Below are 18,671 nucleotides of genomic sequence, written 5' to 3'. Positions count from 1 at the left end.
GGTTACTTCTCAGCGTGATATGCTGGTGGAACAAGAATATTGGCCTGTCCAGAAATCTGTTGTCACTAGGACCTGGAGTAGTGAATTGATGCTTAAATATATATTTTAGACTTTGTGGTAGAACGAAACACCACATGTGGATCTACTTATCTAAGGATGAACATTTCAACTATATCACTAACTTGCCCACAGAATGAGATTTTACTACACTGCTTCCAGACGATTCAAATCAACGATTTGTTCTACTGGAATCTGTAACCATTTATCTATGTGCCTCTATAAATAATGCATAATAAAATTTAATGATGGCTTTGCATACAAACTATGCTCAACAACTACATACTGCAAAACTACACTCTTTTTTTCTGCTTCGAACGAACAGGTTAGGATTTAATCTCTGCCTCCTGCTCCTGACCTCACATGGCTCCAATGCAAACACAAAGCAAAACAGGTGCAGCAGAACTATCATTGACCGAGCACATTCAGGGAGCACCGATCCTGTTGTCCACAAAACACACTGGGCGCGGAGTAACCACGGGTCGGTGCTCAGACGCCCGTAAGAACGCCAAGCACGACTCCTCGCGTACAGCAAGAGTGGCGGAAGGCTCTTCGATCCATTCGAGCGAAGAAACTTCCCCGGGAAAGAAGGCGGCCTCCAGCGACTGCCGCACTGAGCTCTCTCTAGCTATGTGACAGCAAAGGGGCTGAAGGGAACCCATCAATCAGAGCACACGCAGCCCGTACACCTCTCTCCTTCCATCTGCACCGGCCGCAGCCTGGCAGGTTTTTACACAGCGCCGCTGGGGAGACACGGAGGCTGAGAGCAAGCCAGGCCCGGGGAGAGGGGAAGAGGAGAGAGACACGCACACTGAGCTCTGCAATTCTCTCCCGAAATTGTTGTCACCTGCCAATCATTTGAGGTACCCCACGAGCGAGGGAGAGCGCGAGCATGCCCAGTGAGCAGAATGACATCAGCCTAATCAATACTGGGGGCTGGGAGGCTGCAACCCAGGTGGGAAGCGAGGCCGACTCCATTCAATTCCTCCCCACCGCAGGTACGAGCGAGGGGAGCGCGGCACGCGGGCAACCCTCTGCCGCCTGGCCCCGGGGCCGGAGCCGCGGGCAGCGGAGGCGGTCACTGGTCCCCGGGAGAAAGCCGGGTTGTGCAGAGCAGTCTCGTGCCACCCGCCCCACTCTGAGGAACTTCTCCCCCCGCCCCACCCCGGCGTCTGCATCCCCCAGACCCTTCGCATCCCAACAGGGGGCCGCGTGCCCGCAGGGCTGCTTTCCCGGGGGGAGGGAGAGACAATAAACTCCAAGTCAAAGGAGGAGAAGAAGGAGGAGGAGAGGGGAGGAGGATTGGGAAGGGAGAGAAACCCCTGGGGACGTGCCCGTGCTCCTGCCCCAGCCCCCTCCTGGAGGAAGCGGGTTCCCCTGCAATTCTGCGGCAGGAGCCTGCCCAGACCCCGCTAGCTACACCGGAGCCCTGGGACAACCCGCCCCCCCGTCCTGGGGCGGGAACAATGGGCCGCGGCAGGGAGGCAGCCAGGTGCCCAGGGTGCGGGTGCTGCGCGGCGGGGGGGGGGGGGGCGATGGTGCTTTTTGCCAAGGCTGCAGAACAGCGGCCCCAGGATGCTCGGCCCTGCGGCAGCTGGGAGCGGGGGAGGGGGGCATCCCGGCGAGACTTACCCCGATCACCACCGTCTCCTCGCCTTTGAACTTGGGGATGAATTTGTCCCCGCGGAGGATCTCCGCCTCGTTGAGGGGCCGGAACCGGCACATCACTTTGATGCTGCATTCGGCTGGGTCCGCCATCTCGGAGGGGTGGGAGGGATGCTGAAGGGCGAGCTGCAACCCGCGTGCCTAATGCATCCAGCGTCTAGCAGGCAGGGACCGCAAACACCCGGGTCCCACCGTCAGCAGGTCATGGGGCGGGGGGAGTCAGAGAAAGCAGCGACCCTGCGTCGTCCAGCTTCTCCAGCAACAAACCAAGCGGCCCCGCGGCAGAACCACTTCTGCAGAGCGCCGGGGCGGGGCTCGCACCCCGTGCGGGGACTGCAGGTGGCTCTCTGCGGGCGGCAAACAGACAAAGCGGCCGCTCCTTTACCGCTTCAGCTTCGGCAGCCTCTTGCGAGCCCCACCGCCTCTCGCCTCCCCGAGAGGCTTTGTGACTTCACCGCATTACATCAACCCCGCCCAAAGCCCGGGCTCCAGGGGAGAGGAGCCAACAAAGCATGCTGGGAGATGTAGTCCTCCGAGCGGTGTACAGGTGGGGTGCTGGACGGCAGAGGGGGGAGGATAGGCCGTGTCCCACTTTCTTTGAGTGTCTGACTAACTACCGATAGCTGGGGAGTGAGGATTGATGGGTGGTGGCAGTAGGCGCTATTTTGAAAGCCGTTTACAGCTCCCCAGCTAGAGGAAATCCTCTTCTAATTAGATCAGGGTGAAATTCAAAGTTTCATAAATCACACACAATTTTAAAGTGTTTCACAATGACAAACGTATTTCCCCGGTTTTGGACAGCTCTGTTTCCAATCAGGGTCTTGAATTTCCAGTCCTGGTCGTTTTTGTTAATTTACATTCACATTACACCGCTCAGCTGGGAATGAGCTCTCAGAGAGTTATTTTTCATAACTCCTCCTCTCTCCCCATCCCCTAAACATTTTCAATACTCCAAAACGTGTCAGTTTGGGTGTTTGTTTAGCTTTTTTATTATTATTTTTCTTCCTTTTGTTTTGTTTCCAGTATGGGGTTTCATCAGTTTAACCCTAAATCCAGAAACCCCAGTTATGCTTAATTAAAAATGAGAGAGAGAAAAGGGGAATAGACCCTATGGTATATGTGGCTTGTTAATGTTATGACTTGTTCTACAAAGTACACTTTTAAATGCAGATGTTTCCTTTCCTGCTGCACCTGAGACATACACACACACTGTGCTCTCTTTTGCAGACTTTACCTTTGTTCCTTCTTGCTTTGTTGGACTCTTAATATAAAATAAAGGTCATTCTGACTGGAAGTGTGTGTTTGTTCTTTGCATATGGAAAATATAATAGAATCAATATCCCATAGTATTAAACCATGCTAAAGAGCTTCTGTACACCTGATTAGAGGATATGTCACAGGATTTTTTACTTTATAGTCACTATCCCATGCTTTTATGAAAATGTGAAATGAAGCAAACATTCTGTAGTAGTCTCTGGATGAAATCCAGGCCCTGTTGAAGTCAATGGGAGATTTATCATTGATTTCAAGGGGGTCAGGACTTCACCCCCTGTGTTTGTCTATAGCTCACGAAAACTTATGCTCAAATAAATTGGTTAGTCTCTAAGGTGCCACAAGTCCTCCTTTTCTTTTTGTGTTTGTCTATGTGACAATAGATTGGATTATTGTATGTTCTATTGGTGGGTTGGTTCTTTTAGCACCTAATGAATGGGTGTAAGTAGAGCACTGGTTCTCAACCATTTCCATACCGTTTGTGACAGATATAACAATATTCTGCAATATCATGTGCAAACCTTATGGAATTAAGTAAAACCGTATTGAATTACACTTAGTAACTTATGGGTCCATTGTATTGAAAATGAAAATGTTTGTGTACTACTGTGGCATTGTATGGAACTTCTTTAGGAGGAAGAAGGATTAATGTAATCTCTAGGAGATAATGTGAATTTCAAAAGACTATGATGAATAATATAGCAGACATGCTTGATCTTTTGGGACAATATGTGTGAAGTGGAATTCTTAGGAAGTTACTGGGGAGGAGGGGATTGCAACCCCCCCACCTACTGACTCAGCCTTTGAAGCTTTGCCCTGATGGGGAACCTTTTGTCTGCTGGTCACTTGTGACATGAGGACAGTTCAGAGACCCCGTCTGCATTCTGCAGGGAGTAACTGACAAAGAAAAAATGTTTGAATACAGAGCCTGAATTTAAGATGACTCAGGGCTTCTTTGTGATCCAGCAAATGGACAGGACCTCTGGTCCATGGCGGGCCCCAATCCTTAGGGAAGGGTTGGAACACCATGGCCTACTGGGGCTCCAGAAGACTAGGTGCTAGTTCTGAGCAGAGGCTGTTATAAATTTGTGACCACAAACAAGACCTCTTGTGGGAGCTCGCCTGCCAGCGTGCATGGTGCAGACAGTGGGGGGAGATCTCTTGCAAGCTTGTTTTTAGCATGCTTGTAGATTCTTTTATTGTTTTTAATGTATTTTCTCTAATACTTTTACCATGATAAATAAGCCTGCATAGGAAGAGTTGTGTGGTAACTTATAACTGTAGGAAATTACACTGTGTGCTGTCTCTGTGGGAAGAAGCAAGCATGTTTAGGTGGACTGTCTTTTGCTGGGAATAACACAGTGAAGGAACTGAACTGTTCAGCCTGGACATACCCAGGTCACGAGGGAGAGAGATGTAGATCTCCACCCAAGAAAGGCAAAGGCTAGGAAGCCAGAAGCCTGAGTGAAGATGCCTTTGCTGGATCACTGAGGGGAAATACAGGTGCAGTTGTCCTGAACTGTGATTCCATGTTACAACAAAAAAGGGTTTGGGGATCTCTGTTTTAGCACTATAGCTAGTCCATGAGTTGCAACCTTCTCCAGCTTGAGAGGCCATGAAGCAAGCTATAACTGCAGCCTACCTCAAATTCTAACAGGAAACTCCTCATTATGCAGTTTTATTACAAATAAAAGTTTTTAAATGGGCTGTTATCAATTCCTGGGAAGCTTAGAAAAAAGTTCTACTTAGAAACAAAAAATTTATAGGTGTGGCAGTAGGAAGGGAGTTGTCATGAGATACATTTGCATGAAAATAGAAGTTTTGTTTCTTAGCAGTTTATCTTGATCCAGGCTCCTCTGACGTGATAAAGGAGGAGCAAAGTGGTACATGGAAAATAAAACTTCTACTGAATTGTTGTCTATCCATCACCTAACCTATTTCAGTTTGGTTGGTTGATTAGGGTCACCCCTCATTAGCTGACATCTAGCATGGGCGTGGCTCTCTTTGCTTAACAAAGTGCTCAAAAACCGCTTTTACCTTTTTTTTTCCTTTTTGAGATTGTACTGAATTGTGGAGCAAAACAACTACATCTGAAATGATCTGGCTGTAAAATTCACAAGAGGTGTGGGAAGCCACAAAGTTTGAAAGAACATAGCCCCCTGTCAATAGCATTTTGTAATAAAGATGCTATTTTCTTTATTTCTTTAACAGGCATAGATCACTGTTTGTTTTATTATGGTCCAATTAATAACATGAAAGATACAATACCCTGCTTACTGTGCAGGATTAGTCATGGATCAAACAAACATATGACTACAGCTGTCATGCTCCAAAAGGGCAGTAATGTGCTAAGCTGTTGGGACTGTCCTGACTGGATTGTTTTTAGGGTGTCATAACTCAGGCAGTTCGTGAGCCAATCGCTTGATGCTCGAAACAATTCTACCTTAGGCTCAGAGCTAACCAACAAGTTTTGAGCCCGTTTTGTGTGTGTGTCTCTCGCTCTCTATTTTATTTTTTAGAGAAGAGATATGCAAAAATTTATAACAGAACCTCTGTTGCAACCTTATCTTTAACTATGGAACAACTGACATTATTCCATAATGATGGAAAGCCATCATCACCTACAACAGACTTTTTCAGTCCACTGCAGGATGCAAGCTTCACCTAGTGTCAAACGGGTATCTCTGGCTAAATACAACCTGCACAGAGTATCAGTTTGTCTCACAATTATTATTGCAAGTGGCCCTCACAGAAGTTGCTGTCCATTAGTTTTCATTGCTACAATCCATGGCCAAGTCAAAGGTGCTTTAGCTTCATTTTATTTTACCTGTTGGTTTGTTCTCTGGTAGATGCCAGACCTTCCTTGCTACCTATTCACAAACAATCCACTACTAAACCAAAACTACAGGCCACTGAGTATCATGTAGCAATTATTATAGCATTTTATCTTTCTCTAAAGCACTCTATGAACATTAATGAGACCTCTGACACCCCACCCCCCTTCACCCCGCAGAGATAAAGAGGCAGTTTTACCGATCTACAGTAGTTATTTGTTGAGAACCGTAAACATGCCAACTACTGTACAAACATAGAAGTCTTGATCTCAAGCCTAAGGATCTTACAAGTTAATCAGAGATAAGAACATTCAAGTACAAAATGCACTTTGGTTCAGAATCCCATGTGTTAGAAGTCCTTTATACGTAACATGAAGATTTTGCAACAGAATTTCAAGTGTAAGGGATAGCATAGAAGAGGACAAAGATACAAATGGGGAAACATTCAAAGAGGTTGGGTAGGAAGGAATTCTCTCTGTGCCACTCCAATAGTTTGCCACTGTATATTCTATACAGGACTAAGCCATACAAGATTTAGCTGTGGTTCCCCTCAATAAATGTATTAGAACTATTCTGTCAGTAAAATCGCATATTAACGCTGACCAAAAACAAAATATATGCTCATATGTTCCAAAAAAACTCAGCAAAGATTGAATAACAGAATATGTTTACCATGCTGATTTCTTTATAAAGAATCCGTGTGTGTGTGAGATGAAGAATGTAAAACAATATAAACTAGAAAACTCCAAACACTCTCTTCATTGCCTAGTGTCCATTAACATATTCACACGCACCTATCCTTGCCTAAGTATCCATCACCCATATATGAAATTCGGTACATAAAATAAAAATGTGAAGTACTGACCAAAAAAGGCCTAAAACCCTAGAAGTCAATTCTGCCCTCACATAAGTGCACACACTTCTCCTAGACTTCAATAAGAACTGCATATGCTTTTACAAGGGCAAAATTAGGCTCAAAGGAAGAGGAAGGTGGGGGGAGGCTTAAATGAAGTATCTGTGCTAATGTTGAGTGCCTGTACATAACTGAGAGAAGATTGATAAGCCTGATCATTTGCTGTTTAAACAATACTGACAGGGGAGCACCATTAGGCAATCAGAAGAGGTAAATGAAGCTCAGCTTGACAGGGACTGTGTATGGTTACACAGGCAGGCATTTCAGACTCTGCCACCTTTAATCTTAGAAAAGCAAACAAGCTTTACAATAATCACAAGCTAAACAAATTTCTTATTCTCAAACCCACTCCCCAAAGGAGCTCATCATAGCTGCTGACTGCTGTGAGCAAGAAACATTCTTGTCAGCTGGTAAGTAGGAGCTGTTACCTAAACGCGTGCATGGACTGAGAGAGGCATAGCTCAGTGGTTTGAGCATTGGCCTGCTAAACCCAGGGGTGTGAGATCAATCCTTGAGGGGCCATTTAGGGATCTGGGGTAAAAATTGGGGATTGGCCCTGCTTTGAGCAGCGGGTTGGACTAGATGACCTCCTAAGGTCCCTTCCAACTCTGATATTCTATGACTCTCAAACTCTGTGGTCAGCTTCCTTCAAAGAGAATTCCTACCAGGTTGCATTAGTGTGAGGCTGAATCACACTCATGCAAAAAGTGGGGGGCAGTTCTTTTGCATTTCCTAGGAGAGTCGTCTTCATTTCTCTCTTTAGATGGTGGTAACCTCATTATGGTGGGCTGACATAAACTCAGCAGGCAATTTAGTGTAGGCTCCCATACAGTTCTAAAAAAAAGCAACTACGTCTGTGATAAATTAAGGGGGGGGTGGGGGGAGAGTAGCTTCCTTTTATGGACACCCAGCCAGCCAGTTAGCTATAAAATCCCTCTTGGTACCAGTTCTCTACTTGCTTTACCTGTAAAGGGTTAAGAAAACCCATAGGTAAAAAGAAGGGAGTGGGTACCTGATCAAAAGAGCCAATGGGAGGGCTAGAACTTTTAAAATTGGAAAAAACTTTTCCTTTGTCCGTTTGTTGCTCCCTCCAGAGAGAGGAGACACAGAAACTGGGCTGAACTATGATGTAGGAAGCTTTAAGCCAGGTATGAAAAACCATCAGCTCATATCTAGAGATTGCTTATCTGAAACCCCAGATATGTAAGTCAGGGAATGTCTAGGAAGATCCGATTAGGGTTATTTCTTATTGGCTTGTGGTCTCCCCTGTGTTAACCCCAGTTGCTTTTGTTTTGCTTATAACCTTTAAGTTGAACCTCAAGAGAGCTATCTTGATGCTTAATTTTTGTAATAGATTTTTTTTTGATCTAGCAAAAAGCCTAAGTTCCAGATGTATTTTCTTTTTTTGTTTGTTTTTAATAAAATTTACCTTTTTTAAGAATAGGATTGGGTTTTTGTGTCCATAAGAGATTTGTTGTTTAATTAACTGGTGGCAACAGCTGATTTTCTTTGTTTTTCTTTCTCAGCTCTTCCTGGGGGTGGGGTGAAAGGGCTTGAGGGTACCCCACAGGAAGGAATTCCAAAGGGCGCCTTTCTGGGTTCTCAAAAGGGTTTTTTTGCATTTGGGTGGTGGCAGCATCTACCCATCCAAGGTCAGAGAGAAGCTGTAACCTTGGGAGTTTAATACAAGCCTGGAGTGGCTAGTATTATTTTTTAGAATCCTTGTGGATTCTAAAAACCTTCTGCACTCAAAGTCAGAGTGGGGAATCAGCCTGGACAACATCTAAGGTAGTTAGCAATGTGCAGTGTGTGGTAGACTATTACTGTATAGTCTGTATCGTGTGATTTGTTCCTACAGATTATCAACAAATTAACATGCCTCCCCATATACTTCAAGCTTTTCACTAGCCTCAGACTGCAGATTTACAATTCATGACCAGTGGGTGATGTCTTATGAAAGACCATTCTGACTAATTTATATTTCCAGTTTCTTCATTACTAAGGAACTATTTTTGAGCAAACTAGAACAGTTTTTAGTTTCTCATTAGAATGGTTGTCGTTCCCACCCCATAAGAAGACACACACTCTTCTGCAAACTTTTGTACTATAAAGTTTCCCCCACCCTACCGCACCGGCTTCCCTTCCCTTTATATAATATTGTCACAAAACAACCAGAGTCCTTGCTAAATCTTTCTTCAACATAGTCTCAACAACGTTATTGTCTCCTATGTTCCTACTAAGGAAAAAAAATAGGTAAATGGAGGCAGGCCAAACATTTACCCCTGCAGAACCAATATAGTGCTCTATATTGCTGTAGAACACAAAGCTTGCTATGTTCTCTGTTGAACTGCAAACACCCTTAGGAGAATTAGACGGAGCCCCATCTTACAGCATGGATGACACCTGTTCTTTCTCTTTTTGTGGGGTATATAAGGGGTTGCTGATACTTATGTGCAGTAAGGAGAACAAAGGACTAATCTTGGTATTAGAGAGAGCGAGAAAGCTGTTCCCATCTCACTGTCCCATAAGAAGGGAGCAGTCCTGTCCCCTTTCTGTCACTTGCTCACTAAGGTTCAGATCCTGCAGTGAACTCCACATTGGTAGCCCCCATACCTCTTCCCCCCCCCCCCCCCCCCGCCAGCTCCATTCAGTTAGGCTCTGTATGGGGGCAGGAATTTATCCCAATAGATCATCTCACATTGACATGCTTGTCATCTACTGGCTTCAGTCAGACTATCAGGGCACATGCCCAGGTGTTTGCAGGATCATTTGGCCTAAGCCATCAGCAGGAAGGCAAATCTCTGCAGGCAAATCACCGCAGCCACCTTGATAAAGAAGTTCACTGGGGAGGCCTGCTGTGACCACATGCTTGGCCCAGTTTACAGCATCAGGGCAAAAGATTGTTCTGCAAGCTGGGGCATGGTTGGTAATAGGTCAGTCTCCATTTGTTTTAAATGTTCTTTTATTGTCCATGGCTATCATGGGCATCTTTCTCCTCCTTGAAGAGATTTATTTAGGCTGATGCTTGCTGGCAGAGAGTAAATGGAAGCAACTAGTGCAAGCCCAAGCTTTTGCTGCTGCAGGCCCTGCCCTAGCAAAGCACATAGTCCCACTCTGACATCAATGGGATTGCGCCTATGAGTGAAATTAAGCATATTGTAAAACCTCAGTGTTACGAACACCAGAGGTACAAACTAACATGGGCGGTGCATTGCATAGGCTAGGGAATGCTGTGCCTCCCCAAAGACCCCAGCATGGCCCTGCCCATGCTCCTGCCTGAAGCCCTCTCCTGCTTGCCCTTCCCCCTTGGCCCCAGCCCAGGCAGGCTGCTCCGCTTCAGGGAAGCATGCTGGGGCTGAGGCCAGGGCATCCGGGACTTGAGGTGGCTGGAGCTGCACAGCACTGGAGGGCCCCCAGGTGTGGGGGACCATGCCACCTGGCATTGGGGAGGGGGCTGGAGTTGCTGGGGCTGCCCCCCTGTGCTTGAGGGCAATGGGGGTGCTGTGGGGGGCCCTGCACCCCCTTCCAGTCTGCACTTCGGGTCTGGGGGGCTGTGCGCTGCCCACCCACCCACCCTGCACTCAGGGGAGGCCACGCATCACCCACCTGCTCAGCAGTTTGAGGTGTGTGGGGGGGAACTGGTGGCCACAGTGGGGGGGGGGGCTCTGGCAAGGGAAGGGGTCGGATCTACAGCTGAGGGCAGGGCTGACCGGGGGCTAGTCTCCCTCAACTGGTGGTTCACCCACTGCCTATGCAAACTGACCTGTTAACCACACACCTCATTTGGAACCAGAAGTATGCACTCCGGCAACAGCAGAGCCAAGAAAGCAAATACTGTGCAGTATTGTGTTCAATGTAAACTACTAAAACGATAAAGGGAAAAAAGTTTAAAAAAAAAAAGATTTGACAAGGTAAGGAGATTGTCTCTGTGCTTGTTTCATTCTAGTTGGCAGCCGGTATCAAGTGGAGTGCCCCAAGGGTCAGTCCTCGGTCCAGTTTTGTTCAATATCTTCATAAATGATCTGGAGGATGGTGTGGATTGCACCCTCAGCAAGTTTGCAGATGACACTAAACTGGGAGGAGAGGTAGATACGCTGGAGGGTAGGGATAGGATACAGAGGGCCCTAGACAAATTAGAGGATTGGGCCAAAAGAAATATGATGAGGTTCAACAAAGACAAATGCAGAGTCCTGCACTTAGGACGGAAGAATCATAGAATATCAGGGTTGGAAGGGACCCCAGAAGGTCATCTAGTCCAACCCCCTGCTCGAAGCAGGACCAATTCCCAGTTAAATCATCCCAGCCAGGGCTTTGTCAAGCCTGACCTTAAAAACCTCTAAGGAAGGAGATTCTACCACGTTCCTAGGTAACGCATTCCAGTGTTTCACCACCCTCTTAGTGAAAAAGTTTTTCCTAATATCCAATCTAAACCTCCCCCACTGCAACTTGAGACCATTACTCCTTGTTCTGTCATCTGCTACCATTGAGAACAGTCTAGAGCCATCCTCTTTGGAACCCCCTTTCAGGTAGTTGAAAGCAGCTATCAAATCCCCCCTCATTTTTCTCTTCTGCAGGCTAAACAATCCCAGCTCCCTCAGCCTCTCCTCATAAGTCATGTGTTCCAGACCCCTAATCATTTTTGTTGCCCTCCCTAATCCCATGCACCGCTACAGACTAGGGCCCGAATGGCTCGGCAGCAGTTCTGCGGAAAAGGACCTAGGGGTTACAGTGGACGAGAAGCTGGATATGAGTCAACAGTGTGCCCTTGTTGCCAAGAAGGCCAATGGCATTTTGGGATGTATAAGTAGGGGCATAGCGAGCAGATCGAGGGACGTGATTGTTCCCCTCTATTCGACATTGGTGAGGCCTCATCTGGAGTACTGTGTCCAGTTTTGGGCCCCACGCTACAAGAAGGATGTGGATAAATTGGAGAGAGTCCAGCGAAGGGCAACAAAAAGGATTAGGGGTCTGGAACACATGACTTATGAGGAGAGGCTGAGGGAACTGGGATTGTTTAGTCTGCAGAAGAGAAGAATGAGGGGGGATTTTATAGCTGCTTTCAACTACCTGAGCGGTGGTTCCAGAGAGGATGGTTCTAGACTATTCTCAGTGGTAGAAGAGGACAGGACAAGGAGTAATGGTCTCAAGTTGCAGTGGGGGAGGTTTAGGTTGAATATTAGGAAAAACTTTTTCACTAGGAGGGTGGTGAAACACTGGAATGCGTTACCTAGGCAGGTGGTGGAATCTCCTTCCTTAGAAGTTTTTAAGGTCAGGCTTGACAAAGCCCTGGCTGGGATGATTTAATTGGAGATTGGTCCTGCTTTGAGCAGGGGGTTGGACTAGATGACCTCCTGAGGTCCCTTTGAACCCTGATATTCTATGATTCTATGATTTCAGGTGTGTGGCTTTCACTTTATTGTTCTAATACTATTTTTCAACAGTTATTTTTCAAAATAAAATGAAAATATAATCAGAGGATAAATACTAACAAATACATATTTCATGTGCCTAAATTTACCAAAATTATACGTTTTTGATAAATTTAGTGAAGTGTTTCTCATCTCACTGTAGCCAGCAGGAGTTTGGTGAATTAAGAAGCACTTAATTTTTAAAAATCTCCCATATTTCACTTAGAAACCTGACAACATGCGAACATAAGCCCTGATTCTGTAAACCCTTAAGTTACTACCATAAGTAGTACCACTGACTCAGGTAGTAGTAAAGTTAAGTGCATCTCTAAGTGTTTGCAGGATCAGAGCCATGATTAGCACAGCTTCATGTTTAGTTACTCTTCCAAGGCCCAATCCTGTGAGGTGAGCCGCACCCTCAACTTTCTCTTATTTCACTGGGACTAGAGGATGCTCAGCTTTTCTCAGGATGGTGTTTGAAAGCAGAACAATGGCTTGTTTCAAAAGAGAAATATACAATAAACCAAATTATTAGAGGTGGGGATAAAGTCAGGGTTTGTATTAAATTATTAATTAACATTAATAAACATTCTCTTAAGACATCTTTATGGGCTAGATGTTAGATAAAAAACACGCATTTTGAAAATTCCTACCCGTTTTGTATGCTTCCTTCAGAGTTAAGGCAGAAGCTCTGTCCCTAACTCACTCCATTGTTCCTGCTCACTATAAAGTTGATCACTAACAGAGGCTCCCAAGAAATGGGAGAGCTGCCATAGCCTGTGATCTGCAATAGTTGTACACAGTAGAGTGAGTTAATGACACAATTTTAGCCATTACTTCTAATTTCCTGGATTATATCAGTTTAAACTAGGGAGTAGTTATGTTAATGTAATGCCAGTCCTGGGAGCAATACTGATTTTTAGGGATAAACTGCTTACTCCCCAGCCTCCCTTGCAGACTCCATAAAGCTGCCTTTCCATGGAGGAGGGCTGCATGCTGCTCTTTCTGAAGCCTGAGAACATTGTTGGATGTGTTTATTATTTACAGAACCCCATAAGCATATGTGGCATTTAACAAAGAAAAAAGCCCTTGCCCTGAGGCACCTACAGTCTAAAGTTAGCATTAGACACACAGTGAACAAAAGGTGCTCCATCCCCCAGGGCAGAGCACATACAATCCTAGGTCCTGCAAGTTAACAAGAAGAAACCACGCCTGGATCTTGAACTCTAAACTTACCATACTAGATCAAAACAGTGGACCTTTTACTCCAGTATCTTGCCTCTGACAATGGCAAGTGCTTTCAGAGGAACATGTGAGTTAACACAGCAGTAAGTAGTTGTGAAATAACCTGCTCACAGGAAAAATTTCTGCCTAACCACATAAGGTGTTGCTGCGTTGTTTACTTTTTTGTTTCTGAAAGAAGGGTGATAGAGATAAATTCTAACCTATATCCGAATCACAGGGCATTTTGATTTGGCTAATACAAAATACTTTAGTTATGTTTAAAACTGTAATTCCATGGAAGGCATAGAGCTGTGCAAGAACCAGAACCTCTGTTTGGCAGGACATGCCAATGATTTTTACACTTGTTTTTGCTCCAAATTGGAATACAACCAAAAACATTCAAAATTTCCTGAAAAACAAAATTTGCACGCGCACACACACACAGTAAAAGGTTCAGTTTGGGTCCACTGAAACATCCCACTTCAATAAAATTGAAATATTTACTTCAAATTTTGACTTTACTATATTATAGTATATAAAATAAAAAATGGAAAGTTTCAAAACAAAACAAAAAAAATATTCTGTTCCCAAATGCTTCACTTCAATTTTTTAAATAACAAAATGTCATTGAAATCTGTAAAAAGTCAAAGTTTAGATTTCAACAAAATGGAATTTTCCAATGGAAAAATATTCAGAGGGAAAATTTTTGACCAGTTCTACTAAGAAGCATATTAAGAAAAGCCACTTTTGGCCGTGATTCAGAAAAAAAAAATGCAAGCCTGTGCTTAACTTCAAGTTTGAGTAAACCCATAAGCAAAGCACTTAACTATGTGCATAAGTCATATTGAATTCAATGGGATTAGCCATGTCTTTAAAATCAAACATGGCCATATGAGTTTTGCTGAAGTGAGGTTTGGTTATGTTTCATTTGCAAATGTGACTGTGCTTATTAAACACAATTGAGTAAGTTTAATTTTACTACTATTAATAATCATTTTAGGATAAAAGTACAAATGTAAGTAATTTTATAAGCATCCCTAATACAATTTTCTTTTATAGAAGATTTAGAACAGTGGCTCTCAACATTTCCAGACGACTGTACCTCTTTCAGCAGTCTGATTTTTCTTGCGTACCCCCAAGTTTCACCTCACTTAAAAACTACCTGCTTACAAAATCAGACATAAAAAAACAAGCGTTGCAGCACACTATTACTGAAAACTTGCTTTTTCCCATTTTCCCCATATAAATTATAAAATAAATAAATTGGAATATAAATATTTACTTACATTTCAGTGTATATTATATAGCGCATATAAATGTCATTATATGAAATTATAGTATGTTCCGACGTTGCTCGTGCTTTTTATGTAGCCTGTTGCAAAACTAGGCAAATATCTAGAAAAGCTGATGTACCCCCTGGAAGACATCTGTGTAATCCTGGGCTATATGTACCCCTGGTTGAGAACCACTGACCTGGGAGCTACATAAGAAGGCTGCCTCCTTTAATTTTCTTTCTAAACTATACCAAACATTTTCAATGATTATGCAAAATCCTCTGAGTTTTACTGTGTGGCCAAGTAACACTCTTGTTGCTTTTAAAAAGCAAAGCAAAATTCTTTCCGAGTAATGTCTACAAAGAGTGAAATACCACTGCAGGTTTATGGTGCCATCTTCTGGTATCATTTACAAAGCTGTCTCACCTAGTCACAAAGAAAAGGAGGACTTGTGGCACCTTAGAGACTAACCAATTTATTAGAGCATAAGCTTTCGTGAGCTACAGCTCACTTCCTCAGATGCATATCGTGGAAACTGCAGCAGGCTTTATATATACACACAGAGAATATGAAACAATACCTATTCCCACCCCACTGTCCTGCTGGTAATAGCTTATCTAAAGTGATCATCAGGTGGGCCATTTCCAGCACAAATCCAGGTTTTCTCACCCTCCACCCCCCCCCCCCCACAAATTCACTCTCCTGCTGGTGATAGCCCATCCAAAGTGACAACTCTTTACACAATGTGCATGACAATCAAGTTGGGCTATTTCCTGCACAAATCCAGGTTTTCTCACTTCCCCCCCACCCCCATACACACACAAACTCACTCTCCTGCTGGTAATAGCTCATCCAAACTGACCACTCTTCAAGTTAAAATCCAAGTTAAACCAGAACATCTGGGGGGGAGGGGGGGAGGAAAAAACAAGAGGAAACAGGCTAACTTGCATAATGACTTAGCCACTCCAAGTCTCTATTTAAGCCTAAATTAATAGTATCCAATTTGCAAATGAATTCCAATTCAGCAGTTTCTCGCTGGAGTCTGGATTTGAAGTTTTTTTGTTTTAAGATAGCGACCTTCATGTCTGTGATCGCGTGACCAGAGAGATTGAAGTGTTCTCCGACTGGTTTATGAATGTTATAATTCTTGACATCTGATTTGTGTCCATTTATTCTTTTACGTAGAGACTGTCCAGTTTGACCAATGTACATGGCAGAGGGGCATTGCTGGCACATGATGGCATATATCACATTGGTGGATGTGCAGGTGAACGAGCCTCTGATAGTGTGGCTGATGTTATTAGGCCCTGTGATGGTGTCCCCTGAATAGATATGTGGGCACAGTTGGCAACGGGCTTTGTTGCAAGGATAAGTTCCTGGGTTAGTGGTTCTGTTGTGTGGTATGTGGTCGTTGGTGAGTATTTGCTTCAGGTTGCGGGGCTGTCTGTAGACAAGGACTGGCTGAATCTTGGGAGACAGGCCAGTCCTTGCCTACAGACAGCCCCGCAACCTGAAGCAAATACTCACCAACGACCACATACCACACAACAGAACCACTAACCCAGGAACTTATCCTTGCAACAAAGCCCGTTGCCAATTGTGCCCACATATCTATTCAGGGGACACCATCACAGGGCCTAATAACATCAGCCACACTATCAGAGGCTCGTTCACCTGCACATCCACCAATGTGATATATGCCATCATGTGCCAGCAATGCCCCTCTGCCATGTACATTGGTCAAACTGGACAGTCTCTACGTAAAAGAATAAATGGACACAAATCAGATGTCAAGAATTATAACATTCATAAACCAGTCGGAGAACACTTCAATCTCTCTGGTCACGCGATCACAGACATGAAGGTCGCTATCTTAAAACAAAAAAACTTCAAATCCAGACTCCAGCGAGAAACTGCTGAATTGGAATTCATTTGCAAATTGGATACTATTAATTTAGGCTTAAATAGAGACTTGGAGTGGCTAAGTCATTATGCAAGTTAGCCTGTTTCCTCTTGTTTTTTCCTACCCCCCTCCCCCCCAGATGTTCTGGTTTAACTTGGATTTTAACTTGAAGAGTGGTCAGTTTGGATGAGCTATTACCAGCAGGAGAGTGAGTTTGTGTGTGTATGGGGGTGGGAGGGAAGTGAGAAAACCTGGATTTGTGCAGGAAATAGCCCAACTTGATTGTCATGCACATTGTGTAAAGAGTTGTCACTTTGGATGGGCTATCACCAGCAGGAGAGTGAATTTGTGGGGGGGGGGGGGGGTGGAGGGTGAGAAAACCTGGATTTGTGCTGGAAATGGCCCACCTGATGATCACTTTAGATAAGCTATTACCAGCAGGACAGTGGGGTGGGAATAGGTATTGTTTCATATTCTCTGTGTATATATAAAGCCTGCTGCAGTTTCCACGATATGCATCTGAGGAAGTGAGCTGTAGCTCACGAAAGCTTATGCTCTAATAAATTGGTTAGTCTCTAAGGTGCCACAAGTACTCCTTTTCTTTTTGCGAATACAGACTAACACGGCTGTTACTCTGAAACCTAGTCACATATTAGTCATGCAAGTGCGTGGGATGATGTGTGTTTAAAAGGCACTTTACGCTGAAAGCAACTTTTTCAGTGAAAAGACTGTGAATTCAGGAATATTCATTCTATTATGGATAATGATGGTGGGAATCAAGCACTAGTGCTTGTGACTAAGTATTTATCCACAGTGAAACTGTTATTGGGGAAAGAAGAGGGGGAGGGAGAGAGACTTTGTAGTCCAGTGGCTACAAAGGGAACCTACATGGAAGACCCTGAGTCCACTCCCCCTGCTCTAACCCCTCTCTTGTTACTTATCCTGCTTGGGTACATGGTTTTAACCATAGTTTCAGTATACACATGCAACTTTTTAATTAACATCTTAAACCCAAATTAACCTTCATCCCAAAGCTACTATTTACATGTATACCATCATTGGTTCACATGAGAAATGTTGAGTCATTAAGTGCATTTACTGGGTGCCGTATAAATACCTAGATAATTTGATATGCTAAAGAAAAGAATGCCATCTCCTATTATTTTGTATGGTATCCCTGCTTGTGTCTGTGTCCTACATTTGAAAGACCAGTTGGGTCGTAACAGCTTGTCAGCTATATTGCCAGATCTGCTGCATGTGTTTCCTTTCCCACTTAGACACGAATTTGTTTTACTGTTAATTGCTATCTAGGAAAGAAGGAAAAGGAAGGAGCAGGCTTGCTTTTATTCACGAGGGCTTGTGAAATAGGAAGAGATGTATTTTCCTTCATAACTTTGAGAGTGGAGCTAAGGATATCTCCAAACAATCTTGGGCCTATGAATGGAAGAAGCAGAAGTCTACATTTTGAAGACATGCCTCCCCTCCAAGGCTGAACCCAGAGAGCTGGAGATATGGCTGCTCTGGATAAATAGAATCTGTAGTTTTCTGTAGCTATTGGAACGTTTCCTTGGTCGAAGATCCTCCTTATAGCACCTTCCACCCCGGGGCTGAGTTCTTCTGAATAATATTGGAATCTAGGAGGCCAGATGGTTTTGAATGGGAGGCCACTGGTTAGACCACGTTGGAGTAGGCACGTCACAACTCTGGGAAAGCAGCATCTAGTTGGCAGATATTTCCAGCAAACTGAGAGCCATTGCAGGAAGTCATCTTGGAGACTGAGATAGGAGACACTCCTGATGTTCTCTACTAACCATATCACAGATGGCAGGGGAAGGGACAACCAGAGTAGAAGGCTCAGAGTCAGAGTCCTCTTTGCCTTCCAAAGTGTCCATAGGCAAGGGCAGAGCAGGAGGAAGGCTGCAAGGAAGATGGTCTTCTCTCCTGCAAAGGAAGGAAGGAACAAACCAAAACAAAAAAAAAGGATTGAGGAAGAGGGCACTGGTTAAATTTTTTGGGTTGGCAGGAAGAGAAAATGTCTACACCAGGAGAAAGAAATAAGGTTGCATAGCCTTGTCCAACTGAGGTGGGGGAGGGGGCCCAAAGAAAGAATGGAAATCTCTT

At 44.4% G+C, this 18,671-nt stretch overlaps 1 protein-coding gene across 1 annotated transcript in view; it reads right to left on the bottom strand.

Moving 5' to 3' along the window:
* Positions 1–2,193, bottom strand: part of KIF5C (kinesin family member 5C) — a 119,593-nt gene extending 117,400 nt beyond the window's left edge. The window contains exon 1 of the mRNA XM_073305437.1: positions 1,690–2,193. Coding sequence (XP_073161538.1) covers positions 1,690–1,815 — 126 coding nt within the window. The 5' untranslated portion in view covers positions 1,816–2,193. The remainder of the gene's footprint in view (positions 1–1,689) is intronic.
* Between the last annotated feature and the right edge of the window lie 16,478 nt (positions 2,194–18,671).

This window comes from Lepidochelys kempii, chromosome 11 (genome assembly GCF_965140265.1).
Source record: "Lepidochelys kempii isolate rLepKem1 chromosome 11, rLepKem1.hap2, whole genome shotgun sequence".
Taxonomy (NCBI): domain Eukaryota; kingdom Metazoa; phylum Chordata; order Testudines; family Cheloniidae; genus Lepidochelys; species Lepidochelys kempii.
This window is presented reverse-complemented; position numbering and strand designations above follow the sequence as displayed.